Source organism: Numenius arquata, chromosome 21 (genome assembly GCF_964106895.1).
Source record: "Numenius arquata chromosome 21, bNumArq3.hap1.1, whole genome shotgun sequence".
Taxonomy (NCBI): domain Eukaryota; kingdom Metazoa; phylum Chordata; class Aves; order Charadriiformes; family Scolopacidae; genus Numenius; species Numenius arquata.
In genome coordinates, this window is record NC_133596.1 from 7,984,943 (window position 1) to 8,003,522 (window position 18,580).

The following is an 18,580-nucleotide window of genomic DNA, read 5'->3' on the forward strand; positions in this document are numbered from 1 at the left end:
CAGCCCACGCTGCCCGGCCATTAAGGGAGACACAGGCAGTTTATCTCAGGCAGTTTGCGATGAGCAGTGGGTCCGAGGCTTTCCCTTGGTTCCCAGCTGGGAACCCTCTGGATCCCAATATCAGATGCTCCTTTTACCAGGACACTGAACCACGTCACCAAGGAGCACAGCACTGCTCAGTGAGAGCAAAGGCAACAGCTCAGCCCAAGACTCAGGACAGAAATACTTCCTTACTTAATAAAAAGGCTAGTTAAAATCAGCACGCGTGCTCACGTTTCTTTGGATTTACACGAACATCCATTTAACTACAGCATCCGCAGACTAGTTCAGCGCACACACTCCCATGAGAGCCAGGAGCAGTCGGAGTCATCTGTTTTACTGACAGAACCTCACTTCAATTTGCTTTTATTAAGAGTGCACAGTTTTGCTGCTAAGCCAGTCCTACTACCTGGATTCATTAGTCTAGCTGTAAGCATTTTATTAATCATCAGAACGCTAAAATAGCTACTACAGGAGGAAAAACCTGATTTCCAGAGAGCAAGAGTATTGCACCTCTGGCACCAGGTCATTGCTCCAAAGTGACAGCTCGGAGGACGCTGCCCGTGCAGGAGCTCAGCCCGCCCCGTGCCTGGGACCCCCTACCTCTGGTGACGACCCCCTCCAGGCGGATGACATTGGAGTGGTCGAACTGGCCCATGGTGCAAGCCTCAGCCAGGAAGGAGTGCTGCTGCTTCTCGGAGCAACCGGCCCGCAGGGTCTGGATGGCCACCGGCAGCTCCCTCTTGCTGGGCAGCTTCAGGCACCCCCGGCAGATTTCTCCAAACTCCCCTGGGCGGCAGAGAGAGGAGTCAGACAGCACCCACGCAGGGCACGACGCCCCTCACACCTTCCCTCCAGGGATACTTCCTTTGCCTTGGGACCACGGAATGCATTCCTGTAGAACAGGTGATGTGTCCTGCTGCGCAGAGAAGTGAGATTTCCCCCCGCCCAGACTCAGAGACGCGGAGCCCTGCGTGACTGCAGCCTTCCCCTGCAGAGTCTGTTTCACCATCCTCCCCTCCTTTGCTGAACACACCACCCTTCACACAGGTTTGGCACCAGCATGGGATACTGAAATCGTGTGCGGGTGCAATGGAATTCCTTCCTCCTCTTCCCACACCTCTAAGCCATTCCCTCCACTCTCTGCTCAAGTGCATATTGCGCTTTTTCTCATGAAAAGACCATTGGCCCCCCACCACCGAACTCACGCTCCCCGGGCCGGGACCCTCCTGCTTCCCCGCTCGGCACGAGCAGGGTCTGCTCCTCCCGGGGCATCCCTGCAGTCCTGGGGGAAGAGCATCCCCTCCGCACAGCCACGCGCCCGGCAACAGGAGCTACCCAATTCATAAAATAAAAGGCCAATATTGGCTTTACAGCAAAAAATGTGTAGCTATTAAAAGCTTTAACGATTTGAAAGCCAGGTACTTGTTAGGTCAGCAGTAAGACAAATGCACTCCCAAAGTCTTCATATTTAAATGTATTCCTGACTAATTTTTTTTGACTTTTCAAACACCAATTTGCTTCTGAAAAGCATCTCAGCTGCTCCACTCGGCAGCTACAAAGATAACCTCCTCTCCTCTTCAGTGTCCTCTTCCCCTCAACGCTGTCCTTTGAGCTGGTGCACAAGCCCTTCCCTCTTCCCTTCCTCCACCTCTTTTTTTTTCTGCAGCTGAATTTATCTTTAGGAAAAAAAAATGACAAAGAATAATCGTGTTTCCCATGTTCTGGCACACATTAGCGATTAAGGCTCTAGGGCCCAGTGAGGAGATTTTAATTTGCTTTTAAGTTTTAGGTAGTGAAGTTGATGAAAATCAATAAATCATTAAGTTCACATATTTATAAATAGTTCTCATGCTGCTGTCAAACTGCCCAGATGCAGATAATTGCTGATGCTTTCTGCCTCCCTCGGCTGGCTGTACTCGGTGCCTCAGAAAGACAAACGGGAATGCAAAAATCAAGCTCCCAAACAAAATACCCATCCAGCCCTGTGTGCCGGGGAGAGAGGGGACCGCTCCAGCTGGGCACCAGCACTGCCGGCGGCATGGCCACTACCCCACGGACACGGCTACTTGCCCCGGTGCCCGCTGAGGAGGAACTTGCCTGTCCCGATGATCCTCTCAATTTTAATACTAGCGTTATCCAGCTCTTTGGCAAAGAGGTGCACAGCCTGCATGGGGTCTTCACAAGTGTCCGGGTCAATGTACATCCTCCTGGTTGGTATTTTAACTGCAGGGAAGGAAAAGGCACAAAGAGCGTGTGAGAAAGGCTCGGCAGAGCTCCCGCCCGCCTGTCCCGGGGAATGCTCTCGCAGGTCATCCATCTTCAGGTCTGCTGGCAGGGACTCACTTGCCACCTTCTTATAAGCAAAGCAAAAAGACTCAGCTTTAAGATCGCTGGGAAATTTCTTGTGGGATTAAATGAACCTAATCCCTCTGCTCCACGGCCACAACCTCCATGTTAAAGGAGAGCAGCTCCTTCCAGTGCAGACCCTAGCGCAGCTCCCTCCAGGACTGAGCCTGCCTCCCGGGCTAATCCTCGAGTACCCCAATTATCTCCGCTCCCAAGACCTCTAGAAGAGAGAATTATAATCACGAAGCAGCCATGTTCCAGGTCCCTCGATTAGCAGCATGGGCAGCAAAATACCTCCCACAGGCGGCTGCCATCTGCTGCCCCGGGAGCAGGTCCAGAGAAGGGTGCTGAACGGGGCTGACGCGCTCTCAGGAGCCCCCGCACCAGGACACGGCACAGGGAAGAGCCAGACTGCTCCGGGACAGGGTTACACCACACACGGCTGCCTCCCACCCCGGTTCCATTTGCCTCCCCAGCCCCAGCAGCTGCTGCGGCCCCTCGCCCTTCAGCAAACTCCCCCGGGGACTCAGCAGCCCGAGGCCCTTTGGAGCCAGGGGAAACGGCCGAGCTGCATCCGAGAAGCACGTGGGCTCTGCTGCTTCCAAAATGCTTCAGGGAGCAGAAGAGCATGTGTGCGCTCCACGGGCATATGCCAGGAATCAAATAAGCTCATCAATCCTGACGTCTGAATTTCCTTTGACAATGGTTGTCTGTAAAATTATTGCTGCTCACTAATCAAGAGTAGCCCCAGAAAACAAAGCTTTATTCTCATGTAGCCGTTTGTGCAAAGCCAACAGAATAATTCATGTGCCCCGTGAAATGCTGAAAGCATCTCCCTTTCCTTGGGCAGGCAGTGACCTGTGTGCAGGAAGGACGGACACCCGCTTATGGAGCTGTCAAGCCCACGGTCCCCAGGGAGCCGAGCTGTGCTGAGCCCCTGCTCCGGGATAACGCGGGATGACAGCCCTTCAAAAGCATGGATTCAGGGCTGCTTTATGGGGAGCTGGGTTATTAATAGCAATAAATACAGGATCCACACACAGTTGTACTGACCACAGCGGCCAGGCTTCACTTACAGTGGAAGTAGAGCTCCTCATCCCCGTCCTGGCTGGCTTTGCTGTACCCACACTGCCTGCAAGGAGAAGGAGGACACACACCGTTACCGGGGCAGCAGCCTCTCGCGGGCTGTGAACTGAGGGGCAGAGTCAGCCCCACGGCAGGGCAGGCAGGGGCAGGGCAGGCAGGGGCAGCTCAGCCCAGTGCCGCCCTGTGCCCCCCACAGCCCCACCTCGGACCCCCTCCCCTGCGCAGCCCCACACCTCTCGGTGTGTGCCCCAGCTTGGCCGCAGCCCCGCTCACCTCCTCCAGACCATCACGCCGATCACCATGGACACCAGCACCGTCAGCCCCGCGATGGCCACCACCGCGATGATGAGGACGGTGTTCTGCTCACTGGAGGCCACCGTCACTGCGGAAGGGACGTAGAGCGGGTCAGCAACGCGCCCTGGGCCAAGAGCAAGGCTCGGGGCAGCCCCGGGCACTGCTCCCAGTGCCAGCCTGTGTCCTCCAGCAAGGACAGGTCACCCACAGTGCCAGGCTACACAGCAGTTTATATTCCAGTTCAGTTTTAAGAGCTGGAGCTGGTGCAACCAGACCAAGGCGCAGGGCAGTGCCGGGGCACGGATGGAGCATCCCCAGCGCTGCCACCGCAGCCTGGCTTTGCCACCACTGAGGAAAGGTTCCTGTTTATCAGAGGGACGTATTAAAATTTATGGCTTACAAATAGTTTTCCTACATCACATTAATCCCTTCCCTTCTTGCTTTTGCAAACAGGGGTATTAGATAGCTACATTCTATATAAAATTTTTATTGGCTTCAATTCGTTCTGAAAATGTCTTCTGTGTGGCAAACGGATGCAATTTAAAGCCCTGTTAAACACAATCTGTGAGAGCCGCACTGAGCCAGCCCAGCCAGGGTGGGTTATTAAGCTGAAGCCCAACCATCTCTCCAAGCTCTCTTTAGTCAGTGAAATAAGATGCTTCTGGACTGTAGTTATCAATGGAAACTGTGCAAAGGAAAAGCCCCAGCAAATAGCACTGACGCTGGCTGACCTTACCCAGCCAAGTGGCCAACAAGCCAAGTGCCTCGTGAGCCAGGACAGTGGGTGTGAGCAGCCATCTCCTGCCTGGGGCACACATCCCTGGAGCTCCAGGCTGGCCCTGCCTCCTGCCGCAGCCTGTGTGCCCGGACCCCCCATCTCGGCAGCGCCCGTTCCGGGCTGCGCAGCTTTGGGACCCTGCCCTCAGCAGTTACACCCTCAGGGACCAACACTCGCCCCCTGCCAGCGCCTGCCTGGTGGCCCCACAGAAGGGACTTGGTGAGATCTGTTCCAGCCCCATCATCACGCCAAGGCAGAGCCACCCCCCATCACTCTGGCTCTGCTCAGCAATTTCTGGGGCCACCCCAGTCAAAGAGCAGAGACTCTGTCCCCAGCCTCTACGTGACAGAGCAGCCAGAGAGCAGCCGCCCTCCCCGACGCTGCGCCGAGAGGAGCGAGGACAGACACCCCCAGGACAGGCAGGACAGCAGTACCAACCTTGTTGAGATCAAATACGAAAATGCAATTAAAAGCACATCCTGGGAAGCACCTGCTCTTAAACCCGGAGCAGCAGAACCAGAGGAACAGATGCTGCTCCACGAAACCAAGAGCATCTGGGGCAGCGTCCCCGTGACTCAGCTCAGAGCTTTCATGTCTGCAGGTGTGTGTGAGAGACGAGCCCTGCCAGCACTCACGCTCTGCCAGCGTCTCCACCTCGATACTAGGGCTGTGGTTTCCGTACTCCGGCGAGGAGGATGTTCGGATTTGGAAAATATAGAGGGTGCCAGGCTTCAGGTTATTGACCGTCACGGCTGTTGATGTGGTTTTCACAGTTGAGTAACTTTGATCTCTCTGATCCTGTGAAATAATGAGACACCCGAGATGGAGCGGGGCTGACAGCCGCGGAGCGGGCAGAGCTCAGCTGGATCCTCACCTGGCCCCTGGGCCCCACCAGGGCACTCCATCTAAACATAAACTGTCCACAGAAAGAATACATTTACTAGGTGTCTCATTTATAGAAATTACACACAGAAGTCACATGAAATGGCAGATGGAGCCCAATGATGTGCTATGAAGACAGGCAGGGGACGAGGCGTTGGGGAGCAGCTGTGTCACCCCACACGGATCCTCTCCCCCGCTGCCCCCGCACCGAGGCTCGGCTGCTTCATCCGGCCCCATCCCGCTCCCTGCCATGGTGTAAATACACAGGTATTGACACATGCCAAGTAACCAAAGCTGGCAGGCAGATTTGCCAACAGTCCTGTTTGATGGGAGTTTCTTCACTTGCCCAGCGACCTACAGGTCCCTCTGCTTCGACTGAGGGAGAGGGCAAGGGGCAGCCCCGCTCCTGCAGCCGCTGGAGACAGGGCAGGCCAGTGGGACCGCCGGGCAACTCGCCCCACTATCACGTGCCACAGCAGCAGCCCCCCACCTCTGCAGACCACGGTTTGCAAACCAGCCCCAGCCCCAGCCCTCCCATGAGCTCCCAAAAACCTCCCGTGCTACTGCCCAGCCACCATTGGAGATATTTCCTCAGCCGTGTTGGGAACTTCCCAACAAACTCCCTGGCAAGAAGAGGAGGCTGATGCTGCCACGGTCCTGGACCCGCTTTATCTGAGCTCACTTTCCCCCAGGAGAGGGGCTGGGTCACGTCCTGTGGCCTCAGCATCAGCCTCTCGGATCCCAGACCATGTGCCGTGCCCGGGGACCAGCCCCGACCAGCGTCCCAGCCCCACGACCCGGCACCAGCCCTTCGTCACGCTGCTCCCAGGGCCAGGGGCATCGCTGGGAAACACATTTCCCATTTGATACGCTTTTCCCCTTGAACCTCCGTAGTTAAAGTATGTCTTTAAAAGCAAAGATTACGAACTAGGTTGGTTTCCACGTCAGCATCAAGAGCCTCATTTCAGTGAATAATTGCTGAACTATAGTTCGAATTCCCTACCCAAGCAGGACGTTTCCTCATTTCACATGCCCCAAGTATCTCGTTGCTGCAGCCCATCTGCACAGGAATTACTGTTTGAGGCTTCAGCATTCGCCCTCACCCACAGATTTCTCCTTCCAAATCTATCAGATGCTGAAAATCACATTAATATGAATCAGTTTCAAGGTAGCTTGTTTCTAAATACAGAACACCAACATGTCACCTGCACAGTTTGCCTGACATGTAATCAGTTTCATAACGAGCCTGAGCACACGCAGATAAGGTAATTTGCGGAACTGTGTCATAAACTGCATTTATTTTGATTTAGAGCATTGTCCCTGCTCTCTGCCCAGCAGTATTTCTTCTAAAATTCTCAGCTCACTGCACCCGTCAAATAGCAGCTATTTTTAAAATTAGGAGACTGTCATAAAAATGTTTGCTGTGTCCCCTCCTGTGTGTAAGACCACTCACAGCTCACCGAAGTCACGGGTTCAGTGGCCCTCACTCCTACACCAGCGAAGGCCACAAGGTCCAATGCTCTCCCAGAGCAGGCTATGGATACAGGTGTCATCTCGTCAGAGATTTAGAAACCCCGTATGGTTCAGCAGTCCCTGGCTGGCTGGCTAATGGCAAACACCCAAACCTCAGATTTCTGATGTCCTTGAAAAAAGCCATCCAATGCATGAAAAAAAAAAAAAAAAGAATGAATGAAAATTATTAGCTTTACTCTTTCTCCCAGGGAGATACCAACATTAGGACTGGATGAAATCTTGCTGCACAGACTGGGGGGGGGACACCACTAATTAACATAAACTCTACAAATAATCCAAATTTCCTATAACTTGCATAACCAGATTGCATAACACTGTCAGAGGTGGAAAGAGCTTATTGGCCCCCATTTGAAGGGCTCCTCTCACTCTCAGCTCAGGGACAGCAGCACCGTCCCCAGCCACGCGCACCCTCCCCTCCCCACGGCGGCTGATCATGACGGTGACCCTGCTGCCGGGACAGACCCCACTGGCCAGGGGAGCCCCCGGAGCCGAGCCAGCCCCCGAGCCTACCTTCTCGTAGTACTTGACCTCGTACTCGGTGCCGTTGGGGGCCAGGAAGCCTGGCTCCTGCCACGATAAGGAGACGCTCTTCTGCTCAACTTTATCTGTGCGGATGTCGGTGATGGGAGTTGGCGCTGAAAAAGCAGAGGAAAGCAGCAGTGACCGTGCTGCTGCCGGGGCAGAGCATCCCCGTGCTCTCCCTGCCACCGGAGGCACCCAACCCCCCCCAGCCCATCCCAGCCGGCCAGGCCTGGCAGAGCCCCGGGGACACAACCAGTGACACCCTGTGCCACCACGCTTTGGTTGCTCTGGTCCTGGGCAGCCAAGTAAGTGCAACCGGGAGATCACACGTTACAGAGCGTTTTATCTCTGTCCTCACATTCATCTTGGCTGTGAATCCCACATCAGCACAAAGGTGTTCAGTGGTTACTCCATTTCTGCTTCTGCCCTGGGATGGCAGAATAAAAACTTTAACAATTTAAACAGCTGTAGATCACGCTGCTTCTGCAGATACCAGTTCCCTCTCTCTGAATCAGGATGGAAACAGGGCAAAGTCCAAGCTGGTGATCATCCAACGGGAGAAGATGTTGGTAAAAATACAACAGCTTTGTAATCTGTGGGCAGCTAGTAACGTTCTGTCCAAAAACAAGCAAAAAAACCCTAATTACACCCTCCACCCACAGCGCCATGGAGGGGTCTGAGCACTGGCACACGTCCAGCGCTCTGAACCTGCTGCTAAGGATTTCTGGCAAAGGCAAAACACAGTCTCCGAGCAGCAGGGCTTGTAGGACATCCCAAGGCTTCTCCAGCCGCCCTGGCACAGGCCCTGCCCCGCAGCACCCCGGGGAGCTGGGGCACGGAGAGCTGCCTGCCCTGCCTGCTGCCAAACGCGCCGGCTCTGCCCCAGGAGCCGGCTGATTATTTCTAGTTACCGCACGCCCCACACTGAGCCCTCCTCCCTGGCACGTGTGCTCCCGTTTAGTTCATCTCGCCATGGAAGATGCACTTGCCAACTATTCCCATTTTACCCAGTTTGGCTCCACACGAGCCAACTTCTCCAGCGCAGCACGGGCAGCCCGCTGTCCCCGGCCGTCCCCAGGCTCTGTGCCCAACGGTGACACCCGTGCTGTTCACGGCAGCGGAGGAGGCCCTGCCTGCCCTGTCCTGCTGGGCTCATCTCCACATCCCCAGAGCCTCCTCCATGCCCTCTCCTCCTCTGACTGCCTTCTCCTGCCTCCAAGCCGCCTAGCAGCTCAGTGCCCACTCAGATCCCGCAGCAGCACTGCCCACACCAGGCTCCCTGCCTGCAGGCAGCGCCCCAGCAGCTCCTCCAAAAGCACCAGCAGAAAAGCCAGCTGGACCTGCCAGACTGTCTGCGGCATCTCGGGAGCCAGCCAAGGACACGGCATCCCCTGACTGCCCCGAGCAAGGCAGCAGTGGCTGCTGGAGACAGGCTAGGACATCAGTGTCTGCTGCAGAGGATGCCATTCACAACAGACACGAAGTATTTTAGTAGGGAAACAAACTTCATACCTGGTACGTCTATTGGACGTTGATTTGGGTTGATTAGAGAGAAAATAAGGACTGATTCACAGAAGGGTGGTCCCAGGTCACCCCAGAAAGCACCAGGGGCCAGAACCCACCAGGGTGAAGGGGCTGCAGTGACCGATGCACCCACTCACACCAGCAGCCCCGCAGCAGGCACAGGGAAATGGGCTGTTTCTAGCTTGTCCCTCTGCTCTGTCACGTCAGGACGTTTGCTGGACCCTGACCACCCCACCGGGATTCCTGCTGAGAGGAACAAGTCCCTGGAAAGCAAACTTAAGTATCTGTGAAATTTTGTATTTATTACTTAGCTCATTAATCTCTGCTGAAGAAAAAAGCCCTCCTGATGTTTTATTCATGATGATTTGCTCCTTGAATCCAAGTCCCTTCAGCTTCTGCTGAAGGAGCGAGAGGACCCGAAGGGCAGCCAGGAGCCCCTGCGCTCCCCTGCAGTCTGGCTGCGTGTCATCCAACATTCCCAAAAATCATTCTCCGAGTAAATACACTGGCCCCAGAGCTGGCCTTTAAGGGGATATTGAATTGTCCACATGTAAAGAAGGGGGAGACAGCTCACCCCAGCAGCACGAAGCTCAGCAGAAAGGTTATTATTAACGCTCCCACCAGGCCAAGCAGGACACAACCCCCCGGGCGGCTGCACCACAAACCCGCGGCACAAACACACCGAGATCTGCCATCTCCGTGGGGCAAAAGCGGGACCACAGAGATCTGCAGGGGCTTCCATGGGGTGAACTTCTCCTACAGGAACCACGTGGTCAGGCTGGCAGCTCTCGGGGCTGGGAGAGCGGGGTGATCCCCACCACAAGCCCGTGGCCCCCACACAAACGCACGTGACCCCACAGTTAGTGGCACCACAAGTGACAGGGGCGGCTGAGGCCAGACGGGTGTTTAACTTGGGTTTTGCTCCTGTAAACTAAGGTAAGTGCTCCTTGCTGTTTTACATGATTCCCATCAATAAAATATCACACAGATGCCCTCCTGTATCTCTGCATCTACCAAACGGACTGAGGAAACCTGAACAAGTGTCCTGACTGTTAACAGAGCCACGAGGAGAAATCACACTCACTCAGTGACGGGCTGTAGAGCAGAACCCATGGTACAAGCCAGAAAAGCAGGCAGGCGCTAGCCTCAAACATGTTTAAAAGGGATTAAAGAAAATCACACGGACTATAAAGCATTTCACACTGTGAAAAAAATGTGTTTCCTATCAATATTTTAAGCTCCCCTAACATTGCCTCTACTCTGAAAAAGCAAACATTAAATTATTCACCACTCTGCCTGATTTTATAAACTCCACTCCGTCGTATGTGGGTTTACTCCTCTTAATTAACCAGTGTACAAGCAGAAAAGGCATAAAACTAGATGTGGGCACCGTGCCCCTCTGCACCTGAAACCCAAAGGGGGTCCCTAGAGAGGGACAACAGCAAGCACTTCGAGCTGGAGCTGGACCAGGGCAGCCTGCAGCCCCGCAGCGGGAAGAGCCTCTTTGGTGCCCAGCGTCTGCAGGAACCCTCTCCCCCCACGTTCACAGAGCTGGGGGAGCTGAGCAGACACACAGCAAACGAGAGCAGACCACAACCCGTCACCATGCTGTCCACTGCTCCCTGCAATCAGATGGATGGAGCTTGCCGTTGTCCCCAAGCCCCTCTGCCACCCTGCCCCATGCACTGCTCGCTCTGGGGACAGCCAGCCTCTCCCCTCTGCCACCAGTTATTAACCCCCCAACAGGGAAAATGCACCAGGCACCGTTCCAGGCAACTTCTGCCCCAGGCTCCTTCTTTCCAAACTGGAGAAGCGGCTCATGGGTTACCCTTCAGCTCCTCCAGGCCAGGTTCTCGCTGCATGGAGGTCAGAGACCCCAGGAGCGTGGACCCTCACCCCGGTATTGGCTCATCCTGTGCCCCCCCCGTGCTGGCGTTGTCGCACCAGCAACAAGCACCCACAGAGAAATCTGCTTGGGAGACCTAATTCAGCACAAACCACCTTCTCCCTGGTCTCAGAAAGGAGAACGCATTTCAGCACCCACTGCATTATTAATCTGCAACAGATTTAAAAGCCCTTTAAGACAGGAGACGAGATCCCTGCTGGGAATATAAATGGCATGGTCCCAGAGTATACATTTACATAGTTAATGCAGCCCTGCTCCTGCAGGTAAACAGCTCCATTCTCTCCTCAAACACTTTTATTTAGTTCCATGCTGGGGCTGGATTAGAAAAAACACAGTATTAATTTTGCATCCCGCAGACTAAATAGCATCTTTCTTTTTTGCCTGCAAATACAATGAACAACGGCTAATTCCCTCTTGTGACGGCTGAAGGGGAAGGGCAGCGCGAGGGCTGCGCTCAGAGCTGTATTTAGAGGAGCGAGGATCTGACAGCTAAATAGGGTCTTACTTCTTTGTTTAATTTTTCCTCTGAATCTGCGTATCTGCAGGTGACCTCCGAGGCCATCGCATCGCAGCCACCACGGGAGTCACCGCTGCTTCAGGCATCTCTCAAGTCTCCCTTTCTCCTGATCCCTAGCTCCATCAGGCTCTTCTCTGATGCGCTTCCACGCCGAGGGCTGCAGGGCCAGGACTCGCTGGAGATGGCATGCTCGGCAGAGCAGCTCTGCAAGCCCCCCATGCCAGCCGTGCCTCCGCGTCCTGCGGTGCAGGGTGCCCTCCCAGCACAGCCCTCCTCGCAGCGGGGGGGGGGGTCTCGCCCCAGAGGGGTGTTACAGGCGAACCAGACTGAGAAGCATCTCCCCAGGAGATGTCCTTCTTCCCCTCTCTGCCAACAGGCACAGATCAATCATCACTGTCACTTCTTGCCCGCAGCGCCAAAGCCAGAGGAACCAGGAGCACCTGGGGAAGGAGCAGCCCCCGTGGGGGGACACCTTCAGCAGCAAAACACTCAAGTGTTCTGCAAAACTTCCCGAGCCTCAGCTGCTCAGCTAATTCTGTGCCACCATCTGCATCCGGAGACTTGACAGCTTGACAAGAGACATTGATTTTGAACAGATTACAAGATTAATTATGCCATATTCTTTATGCGCATTTCAGTTCCTTCTGGAGTTCGCAGTGTGGAGTGAGGGCTGAGATTCCTGCTTTCCCAGGAGAAAAGCTGCATTAAACGGCCGAGCGGCTGAGGCACAGGGTGGTATCACCCACTTGTTACTTCGCTCCCTACGGAGGACGGGGCACTGGCTGCCCTTCCCAGCCTCCTGTCCCAGTTCAGACTTGAAGCTCCAGGTGAGGAGGCAGCTCCCAAGCACCGTTCCCTCTGCCCAACATGAGCCTCTGGAGGAACAGCTCGTTATGAGACCTCGTTAAGCCCACCCCTCCCTAGCCTGTGTGCTGGCTGAGGAATAGCCTCAGCTCAGGAGACAGAAGATCTTCCCAGGGCTAAATCCATCCCTGAACAGCAAAGATCCTAATGAGGAATGACACCTCCGCTGAAGAGCAGTCTGCAGCACAGCATCCACCCAACGGATCCACAGAAATTATTACATGAGGGAAGAGAAAGCAACAACACACACAAAAACATTTGATCAAATGGTGGGAAAATTATTTATAACAAGATCAAAGTTTAATCTCTTCAGATGAAATTGTTGGCCAATTCCTGCCACGAGGTATGTAAGGATCATCTGTCTCCATTAACCGTGGCTTGGCAAAGGGATTTCATGCAAATTAATAACGTAACCACAGAGGAACGGACAAGGACACAACAAGCCAGAGCTGACTCTCCTTAGGCACAGCTAACAACCAGGGAGAGACCAAACCCCTCCGGCCCCGTCCGCACAGGCTGGGGGCTGGCTTCCCCTCACACGAGGGAACAGAACTGTGAAACAGAGTGGAAGGGGACACTTAACAGAGAGAAATTGTGCCACAGACTGGCATAGAAGAGAGAGATGAAATCAGTATTTTCTGTTTCCAAAGGATAGCCAATATTTGAATTATCTATTTTAAGGAGGGTTTTTTGTGAAGGGGCTGAGAATGTTGCTTCTTTGAAGGTACTTTTTTGTGATTTGTAAATTCGAACTGCAGCCGGGTCAGAGAGCAGACTCGTCCCTCCAGAGCCCAGGCTGCCACCCAGCTGTGAGCCAACGGGGCCACAGGCTGCCCCAGCACAGCCAGCTCCTCGCCTGCCACGGCACCAACCAAAACCCCCCAGCGAGTGCTGCAGGTCGGTCTCCATCTCCCCCCTCCTGCCCGTGCCACCATGCCGCCTGCCACCACTGAGCACCACGTCGGTGCTACCGCAGCAAACTGAGAGGAACTGGGGCATCGGGCAGGCAGAGCCCGAGGCCGGTGCCCAGGCCACCTCCAGACCCCGCGTCCTCCCAGAGACGAAGCCACGGAGTCAGCCGCTGAGCAGACCCACACACCCCCTGAGGTGACACACGAGTGCACAACAGTGCAGGGAACGGCTTTCTTGGTGCGATGGGGGCACCGCTCGCCCTCAGCAGCCGCCTGCGCTGCCCGGTGCCATACCTGTGAGGCCGGTGGAGACGTTGACCTCGGCGTACTGCTGCCCTGAGAGCGGGCTGACGGCCGAGACGCCGTTGACGGCCACCACGCGGATGGTGTAGTTGACATGAGGCAGAAGGTTCACCAGGGTGACGGTGCGGTCCACGAGCCCCGTCTGCTGCGGCAGGAAGCCCACGCCGTTGCCACACTGCTCGCAGCGGCCCCGCAGGGCCGGCAGGCACCGGCCGCACCACAGGCTGTAGGTCAGGTCGCTGCGGCCGCCCGCATCGGCCGGGGCACTCCACTCCAGGACCAGCGAGGACTGCCGCAGGCTGTAGACCAGGTTCCTCGGGGCAGAGGGTGGACCTGGAAGCAGAAGAGTGTCTGTGCACAGGCGCCGGGACAGCCGGGTGCTGCCTGGGGAGGAAGGAGAACCGATGGGTCCCCTGGGAGCAGCAGCACAGGCACCAGTGGCCGAGCAAGAGAGCATGGTCCTGGCAGCTGCAGCTCGTGGCCAAGCAAGGGGACATGGACGCAGTGATGCAGCATGGTGGGGATACCGAGGATCCCAATGGAGGGACGTGTTGTACACAGCAAGTCACGGCTCCCACAGCGCGTGAGAAGTACCCAGCCGGACCTGTCACCTCCCCAGGGCTCAGTGGCCAGGCAGCCGGGAGCCCCGCGGCCGGTCAGACACTGCCCAGGATGCTCACTCTCAGGCAAAGCCAGAGCTTTCTCATCGCTGCGCAGGCAGCTCTACAGCATCCATCACTGGAGTAGCCAGGGTCCAATCCAATTAACTAGAGGCCATTTAATTAAAATCTGTGAACTATATCGACTAAATGACTGTGCCCTAGTTTTACCGGGGAGCCTGCAAGCCCGGCTGCATGTCTCTCATCAGATTGCAGCCTCAGCCTGTGAGCTCCATGGCGTGGGGACAGCCCCCCATGCCTCCCCACCACAGCAGTGTCCTAGCGTGGCCTGGAACCCCCAGGGACACTCGTGCCCAGGCGCAGCACCCGAGGGCTGGCAGGGGACAGCCCTGGGCACCCGCTGGCTCTGCGCTGCAGGAAAACCCAGCGTCTAGATCCCCGATTCCCCGCTTTACAAAGAGACAGCATTTCAGCGAGACACACGTGTGCAGGAGGCAGATGGTGGGTCTGACGGGGACCTGGAGTAGTTCTTCTGGCAGGAACAGAACGTGGAGGCTTCCTCATGCGTGAAGCTGTGCTCGGGGCAAGGAGAGCAGAGAGGGAGACGGAGGGAAAGCTTGTAAAATCCAGGAAGGCAAGCTGAAAAGAGAGAGAGGGAGTCATGGGAAGGACACCACAAGATGAATGGGGGACACGTTTGACGACTGCATTTCCCCATTTCCCAGGACATCCTTTGCCACTGGCCAGCAGACATCACCCTCCAAGCTGCCTTCCCCGAGCACCTGCATGATCCTGGCACCAAGAGAGATAGGCCTTTGGTCACAAGGGGACATATGGAGTTTGTCTCAGCTGGGTTTCAACCCAAACAGAACCCCTCATGTTTTGCTTGGCTGCTTCATCTTCTTGGTGTGGTGCTGCTGTCTGCTACCACTGCATCAGGCCCCTGAATATTTAAACTTAATCACTGGTAAAGTTCCTAGATGAGCAGCTCCACTAACGCAGTCCCCTCTCTTATCATTTTTAAGGAGTTGGCTGCTGAGACTGTTCCTTTTAAAGCAGATTATTCCAGTGCACTCTGGTTCATTAAGTTTTAGCATGATATAAAACTGGCAGCTACAGCTGTGATCTGAGGACACAGCACAGGGTGGAAAGGATCCTTCCCTGGGATGCTGGAAATGGGTGAACATTTGAGGGGAGATTATTTCATCTGCCACAAGATCTTTAGAAATTCATCACCTGCAGCCACAGGCGGGAGGGAGCGCAGCGCCGGGGTGAGGTCCCCTCCTGCCCAGCCGCTGGCACACGACAGACAGGGGCTCGGCAGAGCCGGCAGCAGCAACGCACAGCAGAGATTTGTGCTTTTCTTACATTACACAGAAAACCTTTCAAGAGCTGCCTAAAAGCCTTGTCCCTGCCAGACAAGATCTTGCCTTGGGTGACACGACAGCACAAGAGAAGCAGATTTGGCCCCCTCAAGCCCATTCCAGTCATGCCCAAGTAATGAAGAGAGACTTCCTTGTATCCAGAATGGAAATTGCAACTTTCTAATTGATGTGGACTCAACATTACATTTCTATAGCAAAACTGAAGAGTTAAATTGTTAAAACAGAGAATAAAAAAGTCCAAAACTTTTTAAAAATGAGGGAACCGAAATGAGCAGATTGTTCCCGGGCCCTTCCTGGCTGTGGTTCTGCCAGACCTGGACAAGGCAAGGAATCTCCGCACACGCTGCCGTCGCCCAGGCACCAAGGGCAGCCTCGTCTCTGGGCTCTGGCCAACTGAGCTGGTGGCTGAGCTGGACACGAGGACCCCGCAGCGGTCACCAGAGAGGCATTTGTCTGCCCGACCTGCCCGCGATGCTGGCACCGGGCGAGACCATCCACCTCCCATAGCCCCCGCTGCGCTCGCTGCCTGCAAGGGGAACCCAGGCACCTCCACCAGGGCAGGGTCTGCCGGGCAGCTGGAGTATCCAGGAGGATTTCTAGGAAACTGTGTGTTTCTAGGAGGAATTATTGATGTTTTGCTCCTTGATCTTGCAAAGTCTCAGCAACAGCTGCTGCCAGTGTGGGACCGGAGATCCCACGGTTCTGCATTCTCTGCTCCTGCCTCACAGTCTGCACATCTCCCACCCCAGACACAGCTAACCTTTAAATGCATGGACTTGACAAACACAACAGAGAAGTAAGATTAAGGCAGCAAGCCATGATGCATAATAAATGTCATTCCCTACCTAGGGTGCCAGATAAAACAGGAAAAAGTAGCAAATGTTTAAATTACTCCCAAAACTTCCACCAGCTTCCTCTTTATATTTGAGACAGCAAACCAAAACCGATGTGACCTTCATATAATGGAGACACAGTTTGGTTTTTCCTTTAGGTCAGCAGCACTGGCCACAACACGGCAGAACCATCACCAGCGGCTCGCTGAAGGTCCCAACGGCCGGCGCAGGGCACAGCAGGAGCCCCCCCTGCGGGGAGAACCCTGTCTCGTTACAGCATCGAAGCCTGAACGCTGGTGTGAGATTCCTGCTCGCACCCTGTCAGGCAGGACAGAAAAATCAATCCTGTTTACAAACTTGACGGGACCTGAGCAAGAAACCCAGCGCATTCCAACCCCGTTCCTCAGATCTGACAGGGAGCCTGACAGTCACAGCAATTTGACACACTGTCGTAGGAAATTGAATGTTTTCAATTAGCAGCATCTCTCAGGCTGTTCCTCCCTGCTTTCCAATAGCCAGAAGCAAGTTTACACACGTGTTTGGCAGAAGGTACGGCAGAAACGGTACGAAATGCCCCAGTTTGCATTTCCCAGAAACAGGCACCACGACCCCCCAGGAGCACGTCCCCCAAGGCCCCAGGCACAGCTCAGCCCGGGGGGGTGTTACGTGTTCATCTTGTTCCTTGGTTGTCTGAACATTACACTTGAGAACAGAAGTGCCCCAGCACTTGTGATGCATCAAGCGTGCACCCCCGTTTCTTTTCTTGGATAAACTCCCACCCTCTTCCACCTCATCCCACAAGTGCTTTTCTTGGTCCCCAGCTGGTTTAGGTGTCCCTGCTATTTCGCAGTGCTCATTGTTGCAGTGGGTATGTGACAGCTCTCACAAGATCAGGCCGTCAATTTACAGAATAAAATTCTCTTTTTTGTACACCATTTTCTATCCTATTCATTGTCCTCTGGTACTACCGCCACTTAATTATTAAATAATAAAACTCAATAATACATTCTCCTAGAGCCAAAGAGCAGCAGCTGGATGGGTCAGACAGATTAATTGCCTCTCTCCAGCTCCATCATCGCTGCCCACACGAGCTGCTCCCCACTCACCAGCCGTGCCGCTTTCATTCCACTGACAGAGCGAGCACACATTCCCCCGTGATACAGCACCGCAGGCACACACCAGTGAACTCGCAGCAGAACAAGCAGCACTGATCCGTGCCGCAGCCTGGCAGATCACCCGGCACCACGCACCCACGGGAAGGGTTTCTCGTTCTGACCCATCTGCCACGGCCCCTTGGACCGGAGCGGATGCTCTATCGAGAGGGGAAGGCAAACCCTCTTCATGCCCAGCCTGTGCCGTAGGGAGAGCAGGGGCAACTGAGGATGCAGAGTTGAAACAAGCATGGCTTCCTACTCAGCTAGCATGGGACACCTTTGGTTTTCCCTACCCAGCAGCTCAGACATCTCCATCTCACAGCACCATGAAGCATGACAACTAGATTCTTCCACCAGCGGCTCCTGGGCATCACCTCCCCCTCCAGCCAGGGAGTCACAGCTCCAAGGATGCTGAAGCTTTTCCTTCACAGCAAGGACCTCAGCATTTCCTAAGCCACAGCCAGCTGCGTGTTCAAGTTTTGGCTTTAAAAATGGCAGAAGAGATTCTGATTAATCGGCAAAAGGGCACCAGAGTTTGAGCAGCTTTATCTTGTTAATCGATGAGCAGCGATTAGAAGTGACTCACTAAGTGCATCAAGCAGGATGACCCGACCGCAGGACACAGGCTGTGAAAGCTCCAGGGCTGATCGCAGCCCCTGTGCAAGCGAAGCACGGCCAAGGCTCTGCACGCAGCTGTGAAATGAAGTTATTAATCACCCGGCCGTACCTACCCACAGGTCAGCAGCCTTTCAGGCCAGCTGCTGCGGTGATGGGGACCTCGACAATTGAGTTAACCTTTGTTTTCTTTGTGACGTATGGAAACATGAACCACCCTGACAAGCAGGACACTGGGACAGAGCAAGTGTGTGATTGACATGAAGTCACACGAGAGAGACAGGAGCCAGGACAAGACTGGGGTCCCTGGAGGCCCAGCCAGGACAACGGCCACACAACCAGGGACAGAAGGTGCCCCTCGAGGACTCGCATTGCTGTGGCTGTGCCCCAGGGGAGATGCCACGGGGGACAGACACGCTGCAGAACCGAATTCCCCTTCCAGGGAGGGAGCTGGAGCAGGGGATC

The 18,580-nt window shown here is 54.9% G+C and overlaps 1 protein-coding gene across 1 annotated transcript in view; it reads right to left on the reverse strand.

Moving 5' to 3' along the window:
• The window catches only part of EPHA10 (EPH receptor A10), a 34,623-nt gene that overhangs the window by 3,596 nt on the left and 12,447 nt on the right, over positions 1-18,580 (reverse strand). The window contains exons 4-11 of the mRNA XM_074161871.1: positions 14,612-14,767; positions 13,500-13,841; positions 7,472-7,596; positions 5,182-5,344; positions 3,748-3,856; positions 3,465-3,520; positions 2,140-2,265; positions 643-828 (exon numbers count right to left, since the gene is read on the reverse strand). Coding sequence (XP_074017972.1) covers positions 643-828; positions 2,140-2,265; positions 3,465-3,520; positions 3,748-3,856; positions 5,182-5,344; positions 7,472-7,596; positions 13,500-13,841; positions 14,612-14,767 — 1,263 coding nt within the window. The remainder of the gene's footprint in view (positions 1-642; positions 829-2,139; positions 2,266-3,464; positions 3,521-3,747; positions 3,857-5,181; positions 5,345-7,471; positions 7,597-13,499; positions 13,842-14,611; positions 14,768-18,580) is intronic.